The 18,184-nt window shown below is 45.8% G+C and overlaps 1 protein-coding gene and 1 pseudogene across 3 annotated transcripts in view; one reads left to right on the top strand and one right to left on the bottom strand.

The window, feature by feature from the left end:
• The window catches only part of LOC115031517 (uncharacterized), a 40,787-nt gene extending 27,900 nt beyond the window's left edge, over positions 1-12,887 (top strand). Inside the window, exons 1-4 of one of the 3 annotated variants that reach the window (XM_029479441.2) lie at positions 5,564-5,652; positions 6,614-6,671; positions 8,247-8,373; positions 10,970-12,887. In XM_029479441.2, the coding sequence (XP_029335301.1) occupies positions 6,657-6,671; positions 8,247-8,373; positions 10,970-12,666 (1,839 nt within the window). In that variant the 5' untranslated portion in view covers positions 5,564-5,652; positions 6,614-6,656 and the 3' untranslated portion in view covers positions 12,667-12,887. Of the gene's footprint in view, positions 1-5,563; positions 5,653-6,267; positions 6,672-8,246; positions 8,374-10,969 lie in introns of those variants that run through there. The other 2 variants (XM_085842040.1, XM_029479440.2) reach the window with 2 other exon arrangements.
• A 4,078-nt stretch (positions 12,888-16,965) lies between these two features.
• Positions 16,966-17,413, bottom strand: LOC110298634 (elongin-B pseudogene; annotated as a pseudogene).
• Positions 17,414-18,184: the final 771 nt, after the last annotated feature.

Genomic DNA, 18,184 nt, shown 5'->3' with positions numbered 1-18,184 from the left:
GAGCTTTAGATGGTTGTGAGCCTCTATGTAGGTGATGGGAATCAAACCCCAGTCCTCTGCAAGAGCATCAAGTGCCCTTAACCACTGGGCCATCTCTCCTGCCCCTGAACTTACTTAATCTGAATAGCCATTGTGGGAAATCAAAATTTGTCTCTCTAGGAATTTACATGTGAGAGTGTGGCCTAAGCGGGTGCATTTCAATAGTTCTTAGGGAAGTCCTGCAACTAGGCGCCACTTCACTGCCACTTCGACACTTCGTTGCATTAAGCTACTTCTGAAGAAGCCTGAACTGCTGTGTTTATCTTTATACCTTACACCACCTCCCCGCTTTGCGTGGCAACTGGCCACAATACAATTATACTAAATAAACTTGCATACCTATTTAGTCTGAGAAAAAAAAAAAGAAAAAGAAAAAAAATGGGGTACACAAGATACAATTTGCAAAACACAAGAAAATCAAGAAGAGGGAAGGTCAATGGGTGGATACTTCATTCCTCCTTACAATAGGGAACAAAATACTCATGAAAGGGGTTACAGAGACAAAGTTTGGAGCTAAGACGAAAGGATGGACTATCCAGAAACTACCCCACCTGGGGATCCATTCCATAATCAGCCACCAAACCCAGATTTTGCTGAAGGGACCCTGTTATAGCTGTCTTGTATGAGACTCTGCCAGTGCCTGGCAAACACAGAAGTGGATGCTCACAGTCATCCATTGGACAGAGCACCGGGTCCCCAATGAAGGACCTAGAGAAAGTACCCAAGGAGCTGAAGGGGTCTGCAACCCTATAGGTGGAACAACAATATGAACTAACCAGTACCCCCAGAGCTTGTATCTCTAGCTGCATATGTAGCAGAAGATGGCCTAGTCAGCCATCACTGGGAAGAGAGGCCCCTTGGTATTGCAAACTTCATATACCCCAGTACAGGGGAATGCCAGGGCCAAGAAGCAGGAGTGGGTGGGTAGGGGAGCAGGGCAGAGGGAGGGTATAGGGAACTTTCAGGATAGCATTTGAAATGTTTATAAAGAAAATATCTAATAATAAATAAATAAATAAATAAATAAATAAATAAGTGATATGGTTGGACAAATGGAAGAAATAAGATTAGCTATAAATTGATTACTTCCATTAAAAATGGGGTACAGAGCTAAACAGAGAATACTCAACAAATGAATCTCTAATGGCCAAGAAGCACTTAAAGAAATGTTCAAAGTCCTTAATCATCAGGAAAATGAAAAATAAAGCAATTTGGAGGTTCCATCTTACACCCATCAGAATGGCTAAGATCAAAAACCCAAGAGACAGCACATGCTGGTGAGGATATAGGTTGAGGGGAACACTTCTTCATTGCTGGTGGGAGTGCAAACTTATACAACCACTTTGGAAATAAATTTGGTGGGCCTATTAACAGTGTCCTTTGCATTATAAATGCTTTGCAGTTTCATGAGGTCCATCGATCAATTGTTGATCTCAGAGCCTGGACCATTGTTTCCTGTACCAATGCATTCAAGAGTATTTCCCACTTTCTCTTCTATGAAATTTAGTGTATCCAGTTTTATGTTGATATCCTTGATCTATTTGTACTTGAGTTTTGTGCAAGGTAATAAATATGGATTCATTTGCACTTTTCTACATGTAAACTTCCAGTTAGATCTGTACCAGTTATTGAAGATGTTGGGCTAACCAACCCCATAGATCTCAAAGTTATTGGAATTGCCGCCTGGATTCACCACATGAATGGTCACTTATCAGACCCTTATCTCTACCCAGATGGCAAGTTTCCAAAAATCCAAGCAACCAACTAAAACTAAAACTGCCCTGCTCCTCATTCCCAGTGGGCGGGCTCTCCTGGGAGGCTTAAACTCAGAGCACAGGCCCTTGTGAAGGAACAAAACCCTCAGAGACCCTGGAACCTAACCTGGACTCCAGCAGCGGCACAAAGCTGCCCCAGCAGGTACCTGGTTTCCCTATTTAATCTTTGACTTAAATGATCTGCTTACACTCACCAGGGCTGTGGGATTCCTGAGTACCCATCACTTTTTTGTTTGCCCCGATGCAAAACCAATGACAAGGCCTGGCGACAGCAGTGTGGAGGAACAGAATCTTTCTTCTGCTTCTTCTGGGATTGCATGACACAATTGGTGGGATCCCCTTGTCAAAGTGGACTTCGTTCAAGTGAGCCAAAAGTCTGATGACCGGATAATCTCTATGGGTGTTAGATCCCCTTGCCATCCAGTGATGGACGCTGGTAAATATAACCCCATCTTAATTAGGTTACAGACTTGGGAAAAAAGGCTGCAGACTGGGAGTTGAGAAAAACCTGGGGGCTCAGGATTTATGAGAAAAATCATATTGTCCCCAAGGACGCAGGTGCCCTGTTCAACCTATGAAGAGTCAGACAGGTGCAGGAAGTACTCTAAAAAGATCTCAACATCCCCTGTCCCCACTAAATTTTTCTCTTTTCCCTAGTGTTAAGGGGTTGGGAGGGATTGGTATAGACAAGGGTGGTAAAGTAGCCAAACCCCTGGCTACAGAAAGTGACTCTGGGACGGGGGCAGGGCGGGGAGGAAGAGACAGATGCAGAAGATTAGGAGGAATACACAGAAGGAAATATAGATGGGTGGGGAAAGGAGCAGAGAGGTAAAGGGCCAGCCACATGGTGGGTCAGGTTGTAGGCTAAAATAGTCAAATTAAGTCTAAACCCTAGCTGAGAGACTGCCCTGGCAAAAGACCTAAGCTTTAAACTGTATAAAAGTCTCAGCCTCTTTATTTATACTGCAGGCAGGTCCAAGCAAATCCGGTTATATAACATGTTTTTGTTATGTTTTAGGGAGGATGTGGGAATAAGAGGGTGCAACTCTGTTGAACGTCCTTCAGGCAAGAAGCTTATTGACACATTGCTGCAGCGTGGTGGAGTCGGAAGCAGTGTTTCAGCCACGCCGAGACAGACAAAAGAAGACAAGTTGTGTTTCTACGATTTGTAGTTTATTTTTATTCATGAATTCTCTCTCTCTCTCTCTCTCTCTCTGAGTGTGTGTGTGCAGTAGCACCTGTGGTAGAGGCAGATGTAAACTACATGGAGTCACTTCTCTTCTTCCACTGTGTATATTTCAAGGATTGATCTCAGGTCCTCAGGCCTGTACCTGCCAAGACATTTGCTGGCCACAGGCAGCATCTCTTGTTTCTGCCATTCTGAGCCTCCAGACTAGCTGGCATGGAGTCCAGTTGCCTGTTGCATTCGGACAGTTTGCTTGAGTACAGTGTGAACTGTCAGGGTGTAATCCTTCTTCATTGTTAGAAGCCAGAAAGAGTGTTTTTGTCGTGTCTGTAGGTTGTATTAGTGTTGAATACTTTGGAACACAGTATTAGATATAAGTTGAATCCAGTGTTCCTTAAATATCGTACCAAGAACTCAAGTTTTCCAGTTTTAGCTTACCCTTTGTTCCCAACTAATGGGTGTGTGTTTGGATGAGGAAGAATTATGGCACAAACACAGGATGCATGTCAGGTGTCAGTACTACCACTGAGGCACCACACACACACACACGCACACACACACACACACACTGAGGGATTCTAAGGCAGGGGCTCTACCACCAAGCTATGATCCCAGCCCCTCCCTAGGGAATTGAGCAGGTTGTGGATTGAGTGAGAAAGCCTCCGTAAGCTCATATATTAAATGCTTAGGCACCTGCGAGTGGAACTCTTTTAAAAGATTAGGAGGATGAGGATATAGCTATGGCCTTAGGCCCAATGTCTCTTTTTCTTGCCTTCTGTGTATGGATCAATATATAGGTCTCAGCCACTTCTTCAGCACCATGCCAGCCTGCTGTTAAGCTCCTGACAGGATAATGGACTAAAGCTCTGAAAGTATAAGCCAGCCCCAAGTTACATGCTTTCTTTTGTAAGAGTTGCCTTGGTCACGGTGTTTCTTCACAGCAATAGAATAGTGACCCAGATCGTCTGTGTTCTACTACCAGGTCACACCCCCAGCCCCTCACTGGAGGATTCTAGGCAGGGGCTCTGCCACTGAGCCACACCCCCAGCCCCTCACTGGAGGATTCTAGGCAGGGGCTCTGCCACTGAGCCACACCCCCAGCCCCTCACTGGGGGATTCTGGGTAGGGCTCTACCACTGAGCCACGCCCCCAGTCCCTCACTGGGGGATTCTAGGCAGGGCTCTACCACTGAGCCACGCCCCCAGCCCCTCACTGGGGGATTCTAGGCAGGGGCTCTACCACTGAGCCACACCCCCATACCCTCAATGGGGGATTCTAGGCAGGGGCTCTACCACTGAGCCACATCCCAAGCCCCTCACTGGGGGATTCTAGGCAGGGGTTCTGCCACTAAGCCACGCCCCCAGCTCCCTACTGGGGGATTCTAGGCAGGGGCTCTACCACTGAGCCACACCCCCAGCTCCTCACTGGGGGATTCTAGGCAGGGGCTCTACCATCAAGCTATGATCCCAACCCCTCACTAGAAGATTTTAGGCAGAGCTCTACCACTGAGCCTTTCCCCAACGCCTTACAGAGGGAGTCTATGAAGGGGCTCTAACTCTGTTGCCAGATCAGGTTCCTATAGCTTCACAGTTGAAGTTTTAACATTTATATAGAAATATAATATGGGACTTCATTGTTTTTCAAAAGTATCAATAGCAGTGTGTGATGGCCCACACATTTCATCCCAACACTAGGGAGGCAGAGGCAGGCAGATCTATGCCTTAGAGGCCACCATTGTTTACGGGAGGGGGTGGGGAGTTCCAGAACAGTCAAGTCTACATACAGAGAGATGCTGTGTCTCCGGGGAGGGTTGGGGGTGGGGGAATCAAAACGACAAAAACAAAATATCCATATTTGTCTTTCGTGATGACTCCATGATAGGTTTCAAATCAGTAGTCAAGAGACTAGGCCTAAGAACTGGGCAAGTCCAGGAAAGCCCATGCAAGTTAGAAAAACAAACAAACAAACAGGTCAGGCAGCTAGTCAGAAACTAGAAGGTGCCCAGCCATATAGCCTGAATCTAGGACAGTGGGTCAGCAACAGTTTCCAGCCCCATGTCTCAGTAATGGTTCTGGAATTTCCGTGGAGATAGAGTAAGACAAAGCCCACTTATCCTGGGATTCCTCAGCAATAGTTTCGGGCCCTCCACGCCCTGGTGATGGTTCTAGAATACCTAAAGGTGGAGTAAGACAAAGCGCACCTATCCTGGACCTCCCCTAATGTGCTTCAAATTGGGCTTACAATCTCACTTTGGGTTCTCTCCTTTTTGAAACAAGGGATCCCCGCTGGTCTTCTGCTGAATAAAACACTCTTTGCTTTTGCATACTATTTGAGTCTACAAACAACGGGCCCTGACAGTGGCGTTTCAGAAATGAATAAATCGAAAAGCAACCCCCCCCCAAATAAAAACTATTTCCGGGGGCCCACTGTAGTGAAAACAGCTTGGAACTTATTGATGGTTTTAAAGAGCTGGGGAATGTCATTATAGAAGCGCACTATAGTTTGGCGCTTCTACTGAAGCATTCTGGGAATTGTAGTTCCCACTCCAGGCGGTCAACCTCTTCTGCAAGCGGAGCCGGGCGGGCTGTAGTGCTTCTGGAAATGTGAAAACTTGGAGCGTCCTGCGGCCCTTCGTGTGTGCTCGTGCTAACGGTGTGTCCCTTTGAGAAACAAGTCCGCGGACAGGGAGAACTGGGGCACCGATGGCGATGGCGGTGGCAGAGTCCTCTCTTGCTGGGCTCAGCCCGAGGCAGTGCTACCTGGTCCTACTTCCCCTGCTTCCGGAGAGAGTCCGAGGGAAGAATCTAGCATCCCAAGGGAGCATGGGGGAGGAGTTGTGATGAGAGGCGGCCTGAAGCCTTAAGTTGTTTGCAACTGGTTTTTATGCGATTTTTTTTTTTTGCATTTTTTAATTTACTTACTTATTTCCTTAGTGGGACATGCCACAGCTTGTGTATGAAGGAGGTCAGGAAATACCTTGTGGGAGTCCGGTCTCTCCTTCCACCATGTGGGGTTCAGAGACTGGAACTCAGGTGGTCTCTCCCTTGTCTGTAGTCACCATTATCTGATGAGCCATTTCCCAGTGACAAACTCCCTTTTCCTTAGAGAGGGTTTTTATATCTCATTATTTGCATGCACACGGAAACAGAGACTTTGTGGGGGCTCTTGCAGATAAACAACATTTAATTTACTAGTATTTAAACCTTTTAGTGTGAGAGACAGAGCGGGGGGTGGGGGGGGACTATCATTCCTATGTATGGAAACAATTGTGTGTAAGAGAGCTGTCATATTAACAGACCCTTCCGAGAGCAGAGATCAGTCATGACGCAGTATTCGTCAGAGTTCAGAGCTTCTTAAAGATTTGTTTTTCTGGGAAGCCCATCAACACAGCCAGATTTGTGAAGGCAATAGTGCCCAGCACCCAGAGATAGAGAATGTTGCCTTTTCTAACCCCCCTGCTGTGAGCAAGGTGAGGCATGGCACTACCTATGAGTAGAAACTAGAAAGAAAAGCCTGGTCAGCCCGCACAGCCCTTGGGGCTGATGGAGAAGTTGAGGAAGCCATGTGGACCAACTGTCCTAGCAGTGTTCTCACGAAGCCCCTCCTCCCCCAGCTTGCTTCCCAGAGCCCTGCCTTGTCTCAAAGAGAAGAGAACAATGACCAAGTTACAGGTAAGTCGGGTTGCTTCCCCCATCCCCACAGTGCTAGGGATTGGAAACAGGACCCCTGCATGCTGGGCAAGTGCTCTGCAGCTGAGCCTCTCTGAACTGCATGAAGGAAGAGCGAAAGTTACTGAGAAGAAAGGTCTGGAAGGAGGAGGGATAAGAGAGGATGGTGGGAGTCGGGCATGGTGGCATATGCCTTTAATCCCAGCACTTGGGAGGCAGAGGCAGGCGAATTTCTGAGTTCGAGGCCAGCCTGGTCTACAACGTGAGTTCCAGGACAGCCAAGGCTACACAGAGAAACCCTGTCTGGAACAAAAGCAAAAAAAAGGACAGTGGGAACATGTCCTCACAGTGCAGTGCACACAGGAAAGTGTAAAAGGATGACTAAAAAGAATTTTAAAAAGTGGGCTGGAGAGATGGCTCAGTAGTTAAGGTCACTGGCTCAGTTCCCAGCACCCACACCTGATACTTACAACTGCCTGTAACTCCAACTCCAGGGTGTCCAGCGCCCTCTTCTGGTCTCTCAGGGCACCTACACACATGTACACACAGGGCATGCATATACATTTTTAAAAAGTCATTTAAGTTTTCCTACATTTCAAAAGTGACATCATTTTCCACGGCTCACCTAATTTTATCTTGCAAATACATATAAATTCTCCCTATTGGTGTGGTTCATGAATTTTGATCATTGTAAATTTTTGTATTATTATTATTGTGTGAGGATGTTGGTTGTGGACATGCAAAAGCATGTATGTAGACATCAGAGGACATATTTTCAAAGTTGGGCTTTCTTCTTCCACCTCACTGAAGCGTGTCTCCTGTTTCTGGGACTCTGTGGAGACAGGCAGATCCCTGGTGCTCATTAGCATCCATCCTAGCCTATTTGGCAAGTTCTAAGGCATGGAAAGACCCTGATGATTCAAAAACAACAAAAAGAAAGGTTGCCAGCACCAGGGGTTCTCCTTCATCCTGTTCATTCATGTGCACCCTCATGTACATAGTACACTGACATGTATGCACACATGTGTACACACATGCACACAGACCTCTGGCCACCCTCACTTCCTGCACGGGGCGTCCTGAGCATTTATTTCCTGAACAACCAGGGAAAGTGTATGGCTGCCACCAAGTGCACGGCTTCCGTAGTTGATCCAAAGCAATCGATGAAGGAACGAAGGAAGGACAGACACACAGACACGTGTACAGACAAGCTGAGAGCAAAAGCCATGTGCTCTGATGGAGACACACCAGCAGCCCTGAAACTCAGCGCATTTATTAGACACCGCTGAGCACCCAGGAGCCATGATTCAGGAAACTGCAGCATGAATACTAATGCACAGGGGTATTTTACATGGAGTTCAGCCAAGCTCTCCAGCTACCTAGAACCATCAACTCCAAGGAGTTAATGTGTGTTTTGCTAATAACAGTGACTATATCCCCAGTTAATTGGTAGGCAGTAAGTATTCCTGATTCTCTATTCTCTGGCCTAAACTGGACACTTTTTAAAATCTTGGGTACTTTGATAATTGATTAAAAATAGCAGTTTTTCTGAAACATGGAATGTGTTTGCTGTCACAGGAGGCAGTGACCTTCAGGGACGTGGCTGTGGTCTTCAGTGAGGAGGAGCTGGGGCTGCTGGACGCTGCTCAGAGGAAGCTGTACCACGATGTGATGCTGGAGAACTTCAGGATGCTGCTCTCAGTGGGTGAGGACGGGGCCCTGTGTCCTTGGTGATGTCAGAAGTTCACACCCGTGTGTCTGTTGCACTCCACTGCTTCCCTTTTAGGTTTACTTATTTTGTATTTTATGTACATGTGACTGTTTTGTCAGCATGTGTGTCTGTACCACATTCACTCATGATACCCACAGAGGCCAGAAGAGGGCATTAGATCCCCTGGACCTGGAGTTACAGATGGTTGTGAGCCAGCATGTGGGTGTTGCAAACCCACTCTGGGTCCTGTGGAAGAGCTGTCAGTGCTCTGAATCACTGAGGCATCTCTCCAGCGTCCACTTCATTTTTTACAACTGCATTTTACAAATAGATGCTGTGATTTAAATAAAATTTTAAAAATATCTCTTTTTGAGTATGAGTTTCCATGTGTGTGCACGTGTGTGTGTGTGTGTGTGTTTCCTTAAAAAGGAAAGAATTTTACTGAGGCTTGATACCGCCGTTTCTGAGATTTAGTTCATTATCATGGTGGGATTGAACGGTAGCAGAGGTTTTATATTTGGATCTAAAGGCATCAGGAAGAGAGACACTGGTTCTGGCTTGAGGATTTGAAACTTCAAAGCACACTCCCATTGACACACTGCCTCAAACAAGGCCACATCTCCTGATCTCTGTCAAGCCTTGGCATTCCCTGTGCGCTAAGCATTCAAACACACGAGCCTGTGGCAGCCATACCTATTCAAACCACCACACACGCCTTGGCCCCCATAGGCTTGTAGCCATAGCAGAATGCAAAATGCATTCAGACTAACCACAAAATCCCCATCGTCTGTTATAGTCTTAACACTGTTTAGAAGTCCACTGTTTAAAGTCTCTTCTGAGACGCATGCAATCTCTTAAGTGTAACTTTCCATAAAAAAAAATAAAAGATAAAAAAACCCCAGATAATCCAACATACAGTGGCACATAATAAAGCATCATTCTAAAGCAGAGGAGGTGGGGCTTAGTGAGGAAAGACTGAACCAGAAATAGAACAAAACCGATGGAAGCAGGGGCTGGGGAGCTGGCTCAGCGGTTAAGAGCACTGACTGCTCTGCCAGAGGTCCTGAGTTCATTCCTGGAAACCACATAGTGGCTCACAACCATCTGTAATGGGGTCTGATGCCCTCTTCTGGTGTGTCTGAAGACAGCAAGAGTGTGCTCACAGACATAAAATAAATCTTAAAAAACAAAAACATGATAGCAAACTCTAAACCCTGCATCCTCACATCTGACATCTAAGTGCCCTTGAGATCTCCACCTCCTCCCTTCAGCTCTGTGGACTGTAACACATTTATGTGAGGGGTGGGGAGGCTGCTTTCCACCCCCTGTTAGTAGCTCTCCTCAGCAGGCATCCCATGGGCAGGCATCCCATGGCGATCACATCTCTGACCTCTTGGGGTCTCCAAGGCAATCCAGGCTTCACCTTCACAGCTTCACACAATGGCCTCTCCGGGACCTCCATGCAGGGACACCCTCCTCCCCCAACATGCCTGACCTCAGTGGCTTTCCAGGGAGTTTCCACAGCCCCTTTCTGTGTCCTCGACCCAGACCGATAAGTGCCACCTCCAGACGCCCCAACCCATTTCACTCAGTAAACTCTTGTTGTTTTCAGTTTTTTGTTTTCTGGCAAGGTCTTGCTATGTAGCCTGGGCTTGCCCTGAATTTGTGATCCTCTTGCCTCAGCTTCCCAAGAGTTTGGGTGACAGGCTTCATCCCCTGTGTCTGACTGGAACCTCACCTTCCTAGGCCCTCACACTCCAACTCTGCCTATCTCTTTTTTTTTTTTTCCTGCTTCTGTCTTTGTGTCTTAGCTGTTAGGGCTTACTTCTCTCTGCCCAGAATTCTCTTCCTGGTAGAGTGCTGTGTGCACCCCCCTCTGTCTCTCTGTCTCGGTGTGTGTGTGTCTCTCTCTGTCTCCCTCTCTCTATCTCGCCCTCCCTCTCTCTCCCTCCCTCCCTCCCTCTCTCCCTCCCTCCCTCTCTGCATTCATCTGCTTGGGAGCCCTCACAGACCCTGCTTTTCATGTGTCTCACCCTCGCTCTCTCCATTCTGCACCTGCCTCCGCTGGTGTCTGAGCACCACCACCCCTGTTACCTCAGAGTTAGTGCTTCCTTCCCATTATCCTTCTGCACGGCTACACACAGGCTCTTCAGTTACCTCAGAGTTAGTGCTTCCTTCCCATTATCCTTCTGCACGGCTACACACAGGCTCTTCGGTTACCTCAGAGTTAGTGCTTCCTTCCCATTATCCTTCTGCACGGCTACATACAGGCTCTTCAGTTACCTCAGAGTTAGTGCTTCCTTCCCATTATCCTTCTGCACGGCTACACACAGGCTCTGTGAGTCAGGTGCTCAGCAGAGGTTGAAGGTGACTTGAACCTTCTTCGCTTCTGAGCTCATCCTAAATTTCTCACTATGGTTGACAGTGGCCTTCTTTTGAGTGGATGCTCTCCCTGTAGACCTTGTTCCTCAGAGGTCTCAGACATTCACCTTTGATGCTGGTCTCTAGTTGATGTTTCCAGAGAGCAGTGAGGACTAGGACCTTCGATGCCCCCATTCTTGCTGATAACACCTTCTCTCTATTATTTCAGGAGGCCAGAGTCCAGGCAAGACGACTAATCTTCACACAACAGGACTGAGGTTTCTTTCACTGGGGGGGCGGCTTCCATGCTGGCAAGTGACAAGCCATGATGCCAACAAACTGGCCGGAGCTCCAGAAGCTGTCATCAGCATTCAGGGGAAGGGTCCTCACCTCCTGGAGCACTGCCACTTCTCCTGCCACTGGGGAGCAGAGCAGCTTCCCCAGGCCTCCGAGGATGCCAGCTGTCTGGAGAGTCCCACAAACAGCCATTCCAGCATGATTGAAAATCAGGAATTTCTGTCTGGGAGGGCTCAGAGTTCTTGGGGTAAGACACATCTTAGCAAGAAACAGAAGCATCAGAAGCCGTGTCCGAAGACTCTGGTGAAAACAGAGCCTCGGCAGCTGCTTCCAGGTGTTGACATGCTGGGTTGCATTTCCCACCATAACAATGCACTGCATAAAAGAGACAAAGCCCACATCAGTGGTGACTGTAGTAACGGTATCTTTCCTGGGTCACCCAGCACCCAGCATCATGTTTACATAGAAAGGAAGGTCTACCAATGCAGCAAGGGCCAAGAAGCCTTCATTGACAGACCCAATCATGAACTTTATCAGCCTGTCCTAGTAGGGAAAAAGTCCCCTGTACATAGTACACATGAGGACGCCCCCATTCAACAAAGTGTTCATCCAGGAAAAAAGCAATACTCATGTCACAAGTGTGGCACAGGCTTCAGCAAGAACTCACATCTTCAGACTAACCAGAGAGTGCAAACGGGCAAGAAGCCCTCCCACTGCGACAGCTGTGGGAAAGGATTTAGTCAGAGCTCACATCTTCAGACTCGCCAGAGGATGCACACAAGGGAGAAGCCCTCCCACTGCTGTGGGAAGGGCTTCAGCCGCACCTCAGATCTCAACATCCACTGCCGGGTGCACACTGAAGAGAAGCCTCACAAGTGTGAGGTGTGTGGAAAGGGCTTTACAAAGTTGTCACACCTCCAGGCCCACGAGAGAATTCACACAGGAGAGAAGCCATATAAGTGTGGAGACTGTGGCAAACGCTTCAGCTGCAGCTCGAACCTCCACACCCACCAGAGAGTCCACACTGAGGAGAAACCGTACAAATGCAATGAGTGTGGGAAGCGCTTCAGATTCAGATTCAATCTTAACAGCCATCAGCGGGTCCACACAGGAGAGAAGCCATATAAATGTGAAGAGTGTGGGAAGGGGTTCAGTTCAGTCTCAAGCTTCCAAAGCCATCAGCGGGGCCATACAGGAGAGAAGCCATTTGTCTGCAATGTCTGTGGGAAAGGCTTCAGTCGGAGCTCATATCTTCAGACTCATCAGAGAGTGCACACAGGGGACAAGCCCTATCAGTGCAACAGCTGTGGGAAAGCCTTTAGCCAGAAATCCCATCTCCTAGTCCATCAGATAATTCACACTGGAGAGAAGCCGTTCAAGTGTGAGGAGTGTGGGAAGGAATTCACCCAGAGCACAGGGCTTAGTATTCACCAGAGGGTCCACACAGGAGAGAAACCCTACACGTGTCAGCAGTGTGGGAAGGGCTTCAGTCAGGCCTCACACTTCCAAAGACACCAGAGGGTCCACACCAGGGAGAAGCCCTATATCTGCAGCATCTGCTGTAAGGGCTTCAGTCAGAGATCGCATCTCGTCTACCACCAGAGGGTCCACAGTGCAAGGGATCGCTAGATGTGTTCTGCCATCAGATGGACTCCATGCTCCTCCTGATGGTTAAAATTGCCCCCAAACCCAGAGGACTCAGAGATTAACCCTCAACTCATTCTCCTACTGGGATCATTATGAAAAGTTCCTTATTTAATTATAAAAGGAAGAATTGTCAGTTGTCAGGAACAGACAACTGCCAGGAACAGCCTCATACTTGCGCTAAGATTTGATAGTATGGGTAGTTAATGAAGATTGGCAAAGAGCTTGTCACAGCTATATGTGAGAAATTAACAACAAATATCCAAAAAGCAGGTGACTTCTGTTCATATAAAGAAAAAAAAGAATACAAATTCCTGAAATGCTTCCGTTTCATGCTGATGCGAGAATGGTGGGAGTGGCTGGTTACAAGTCACCAAAAAATAACGTGATTCGAAGTCCCGTGTGCCTCAGTTTACACATTAGAGTTGCCTGCTACTCATATGGTATTATTTGATTTTTCTGAGTGTCCTAACATAGTTACTGACTTTCAATATGCAGGAGTTGTTCTGCATCTAGTAACTCCTGAACTTATTCAGGATGATTCAAAATTAACTTCGAATTTTTATTCAAATACAACAGTTATAGAAACCCTCTATTGTATACAATACATATCAGATCACATACTGATCTACCCAGGCTTCTAAAGGCAAGGAAATCATGAAAATGATCAGCTATTGATAAGAAATGTGCTAGAAGCTTTAGAATTCCATAAGAGATACCATGTTAACAGGAAAGGCTTTTTTTTGTAATTTATTTATTTTATGTGCATTGGTGTTTTGATTGCATGTATGTCTGTGTAAGGGTATAAGATCCCCTTGAACTGGAGTCACAGGCAGATGTGAGCTTCCATATGGACGCTGGGAATTGAACCCTGGTCCTCTGGAAGAGCAACCAGTGCTCTTAATCCATGAACCATCTCTTCAGCCCAACAGGAAAGGTTTAAGAAAATTTTCTGTCTCTTGGCATCAAGTCAAGGAAATTATAACAAAATGCCTTACTTGTTCTTTCTATAACCAAACTCCATTCCCCAAAAAAGTACTCAAAGAAATGAAATTTAGGCAAATGGATATATTTCAGTTTGCAGAGTTTGGAAATTTAAAATATGTGTACCATTCCATAAACACATATTCAGGATTTTAATGGACTACTGCTTTACGTTCTAAGAAAAGCTGATTCTGTAATTACACACTTTTGGAAGTTATGGAATTCATGGGTATACCTGTATAGATTAAAACTGGAAATGCCCCAGTCTATGTCCCTACTAAAGGGAAGCCATTTTTGCATGTCATAATATGAAACATTATAGGTTTACCACACAATCCTAGAGGACAAGCAGTTGTAGAGAATCTAGTCATGCTTTAGAGAGATGTCTAACAAACAGAAAGGGGTTACAAATACTCCCACAGATAGAAGACATAAGGCCTTATTAACTTTGAAATTCTTAAATGCTACTGAGAAGAAAAACGATAGCTCCTGAGAGACACTGGATTATAGAAAAAAACAACTAGATCAGTCTGCTCATATTAAGAATGTCCTAGCTGGGCAGTAGTGGTGCACACCTTTAATCCCAGCACTTGGGAGGCAGAGGCAGGTGGATTTCTGAGTTTGAGGCCAGCCTGGTCTACAAAGTGAGTTCCAGGACAGCCAGGGCTACACAGAGAAACCCTGTCTCGGAAAAAATAATAATAATAATTAATAAAACAACCAAAAGAATGTCCTACCTTCAGAATGGAAGACAGGAAATGTGTGTCATGCAGGGGAAGAGGTTTTGTATTGGTTTCAACAGGAGAAAGCAAACTGTGGGTTCCACTGAAATGTATAATACCCAAATTTGATCAGGGGAGACCCCTGAAGGTCTTGGCTACAGACAGAAAGAAAGAAATCCTGATGGCCAATACCAGATAACATAGTGCTGATCCCTCTCCAAGGGAACATCTCTGAGACTGCCTGCGACTTGAAAGTCTTCCTCCAGCATCGTGTTTGCTGGCAGGATGCCATGCTTCCTGCTGTGATGATGAACTGAACCTCTGAAACTACAAACGAACTCTAATTAAATGCTTTCTTTTATAAGAGTTGCCTTTGTTGTCGTGTCTCTTAGCAGCAATGAAACCCAGCCTAAGACAGTTATGCAGTCCAAACTAAACTTGTAAAGAAGACAGGTACCTTTCACCTGGTCATACAAAGAGCGGAGAATCATATTTCACAGATCTGTGTATATTTCATATTCCATACATGTATTAATACAAAAATAGAACTACCTCTGAAAGTTATATTTTTACAGAGGAAGACATCCAGATACCAGTGAGTTGGAGCAGCCCTGACAGGATTCTGAGAAGGATGCTGAGATACTGAGACTGTTTATGCCAGCATCCATCTTGATCCAACCTTAGACTGCCTTAATAGCTGTTTTATCCAAACTTGCTTCAAGGAAAGCTTCAAAGAAAGGTGCTGACATCAGAAGACCCCAAATGATCCAGCCTCACAGACTGTTTCAGTCAGGACTTCATTTAAGCCTGCACTTTTGTGACACACAAAGATGGACAGCAATTGTTACAGCGAGCTTTCTTAAGACTGGCCAGTATCTCAATTTTCTTGCCCTACCCTCAATGGAAAAAAGATGCCTCGGACATCAAGAAGCAATTTTAATGACTCTCTAACTCTCAAAATGGAGGGTGGGTGGTTTTGCTCATTTGTTGGGTGGTGATCGTTCTTAAAAGGACGTTGGTTACAAGTTGTTAATGGTCTTGATCAAGGAGGAAACAAGGTATAGGTGATTAGACTCAGGGATTTCTCTCTTCCTTTTTCTTTCCTCTGTCCTTTCTTGTCAGGTGTTAATGGGGAGAAGGGTTGAAAAGTGTTGGCAGAATATAGGAATAATATATTAATATAATATAATAATAGACATATGGTTAGGTTATTGAATCTACTCTTTTTTTTTTTTTTTTGAGACAGGGTTTCTCTGTATAGCCCTGGCTGTCCTGGAACTCACTTTGTAGACCAGGCTGGCCTCGAACTCAGAAATCCGCCTGCCTCTGCCTCCCGAATGCTGGGACTAAAGGTGTGCGCCACCACGCCCGGCTTGAATCTACTCTTAAACTATAGAGTTATTTTTAGCCAAAAATCTTATATTGGTATAGATCATTGTATATTGATATGAAATTAAGGTTATATTTGCTTAAAATATAGTATGTATGTAAGTTACAATTTCTATTTAAGATATTGAACCTATGCAGTTCATTTTAAAATACAATGTGGAGTTCTAGACCTTGAAATCTGCTATTACAAAATATTTAGGATAATTAAGAAATGTTAGTTGATAGTCAAATAATCAAATTCATGTAGATAGTAGTCTAGTTAATTACAGAAAGATGTTTTCAAAGTGGAACAGATAGTAAATATCTAGAAACAAAGAATGTATGCCTATTCAGATATACTATAGTTAGAGAGCTGGTCTTCCAAAACCTCAGAGATCCACAGATTATGGCATTTAAAGATATTTTATTAATAAAAGGCTTTTCTAGACATGTCAGCTCCTGGAAGCACCCCTGTTCTACTTTTAAAAAGATGCTGAGCATCCAAGAACCTCCATATGGAGTTTGCTTTTGAATTGGTAAGCTGGGGCTGGAGAGATGGCTCAGCAGTTAAGAGCATTACTTGCTCTTCCAGAGGCCCTGAGTTCAAATCCCAGCAACCACATGGGGTGGCTCACAACCATCTGTAGTGGGATCTGATGCCCTCTCCTGGGTGTAGGAGGAGAAGAAGAAAAAGAAAGAAAGAGAGAAAGAGAGAAAAGAAAGAAAAGAAGAGGGGAGGGGAGGGGAGGGGAGGGGAGGGGAGGGGAGGGGAGGGGAGGGGAGGGGAGGGGAGGGGAGGGGAGGGGAGGGGAGGGGAGGGGAGGGGAGGGGAGGGGAGGGGAGAGGAGAGAAGCTGTCTGCTCTGCACTTCCTGCGTCCTCGGGTAATATTTATTCTTTCTCAAGATTCTGATTGGGTTGAAGGCTAAATTCTTATAATCTTCAACGAAGCTTAAAGTGTTTAGGATTTAAGAAAATGTTTTTAAAAGATATTTTTATGTCTAAGTAGATTTTTTTTAAGTTGATAAATGCAAGGTATGATAGAAAACAATTTAAGCGCAGAACTCTGAACTCAACCGGATAATATAAATAGTTGAGTACTTTCTCCAAAGTTGCCAATTACAAATGGACTGGACATTGTGAATGGAATTCTTTTTTTTGTTTGTTTTTGTTTGTTTGTTTGTTTTTTGTTTTTTTGTTTTGTTTTGTTTTGTTTTTTGACAGCCAAATTTTTTTTATTGGGGGAATGGGTCTCTAGGGGGTAGGCCTAGGCCCTCCCTGCACAGCTTGTTCATTGGCACTGCCTCCAGAATCCTGTGGCTTCATCACATCTGGAAGCTCTGGAGGGCTGGAGAAGGGCTCAATGCGGAGAGCTTCGAAGGTGTCATCTGCTCGGAAGGCCAGGCCCACTGTGGCTGGGGCCTGTGGCCGTGCTGCTGTCTGGCTAGTGAAGCCACACTCGCCCAGAGTTTTGCCATCATCAAGGAGCTGGTCATCCTTGTAAAGCCGCTGCTCCTCCCGCGGCCGCTTGAGGATGCCCTCGACGATGCGCTTCAGTTCAAACATGGTGCTCGACTCCTTGGCATCCGTAAAGATGGTGGTCTTGTGGCGCCGGATCATGAGAAACACGTCCTGAGGACGGCGGCCCGCGTCAGCGTTAGCCCGCGGCCCCCGGCGTGGCCCCGGAGCCCCCGCCGCCCCCGGCCCCGCGCCCCTCCCCACCCCCGTGAATGGAATTCTTACCTGATAGTTTTCATAATTGTTTCATAATTGTTATTATTATAAGGAAAAGAGCTTTTCAATGCACTGAAAGGGGAGATGTTGGAGGAGGGTCTTGTGCACTATAAATTCAGATGTTGATTTCTGTGCCTCAGAACTGGTTATAGTGCAGACACTGGCATTGTCATGAATATTGGACCATCTCTTGTATCAATGCTCTCCATTTATCTCTGGTGTGTTATTAAAAAGCTAAACAGCCAATGACTGGGCAGAGGAGATAGAAAGGCTGGACTTCTGATCTGAGCCAGGGGGTTGAGAGAGAAGAGAAAGAGAAAGAATGGGGTCACAGGACGGGTGAAGAAGTACCGGGTTGCCATGAGGACAGGCATTGTGTGGAATCGCCAAGCTCCGGAGTTCTGCTTGAGAATAAACAGGTGTCGCAGAGGTAGCTGAGACAAGACTAAATGCAAGTTGCTCAGGGCATGTGGCTAGTAAGTAGTTTAGATAACATAGAGGGTTAGGAATTCTGCTCAGTTATTGTGCCTAAAGCTTGGTGAATAAATCTATAAATGTCTGTCTCAATTATTTGGGAGAGAGCCCAGTTAGGAAAAAACTGACACTTTTAAATTTCATCCTACAGGAGCATTCATGTTTGGAAGATTGTTTGTTTCTTTTTGTTTGTTTGTTTGTTTTGTTTTGTTTATTGAGACA

This window comes from Mus caroli, unplaced genomic scaffold (assembly GCF_978045245.1).
Source record: "Mus caroli unplaced genomic scaffold, Mus_caroli_1 scaffold_8, whole genome shotgun sequence".
NCBI classification, from domain to species: Eukaryota; Metazoa; Chordata; class Mammalia; order Rodentia; family Muridae; genus Mus; species Mus caroli.
The sequence above is the reverse complement of the archived record's forward strand: the minus strand, read 5'-3'. Positions and strand labels throughout refer to the sequence as shown.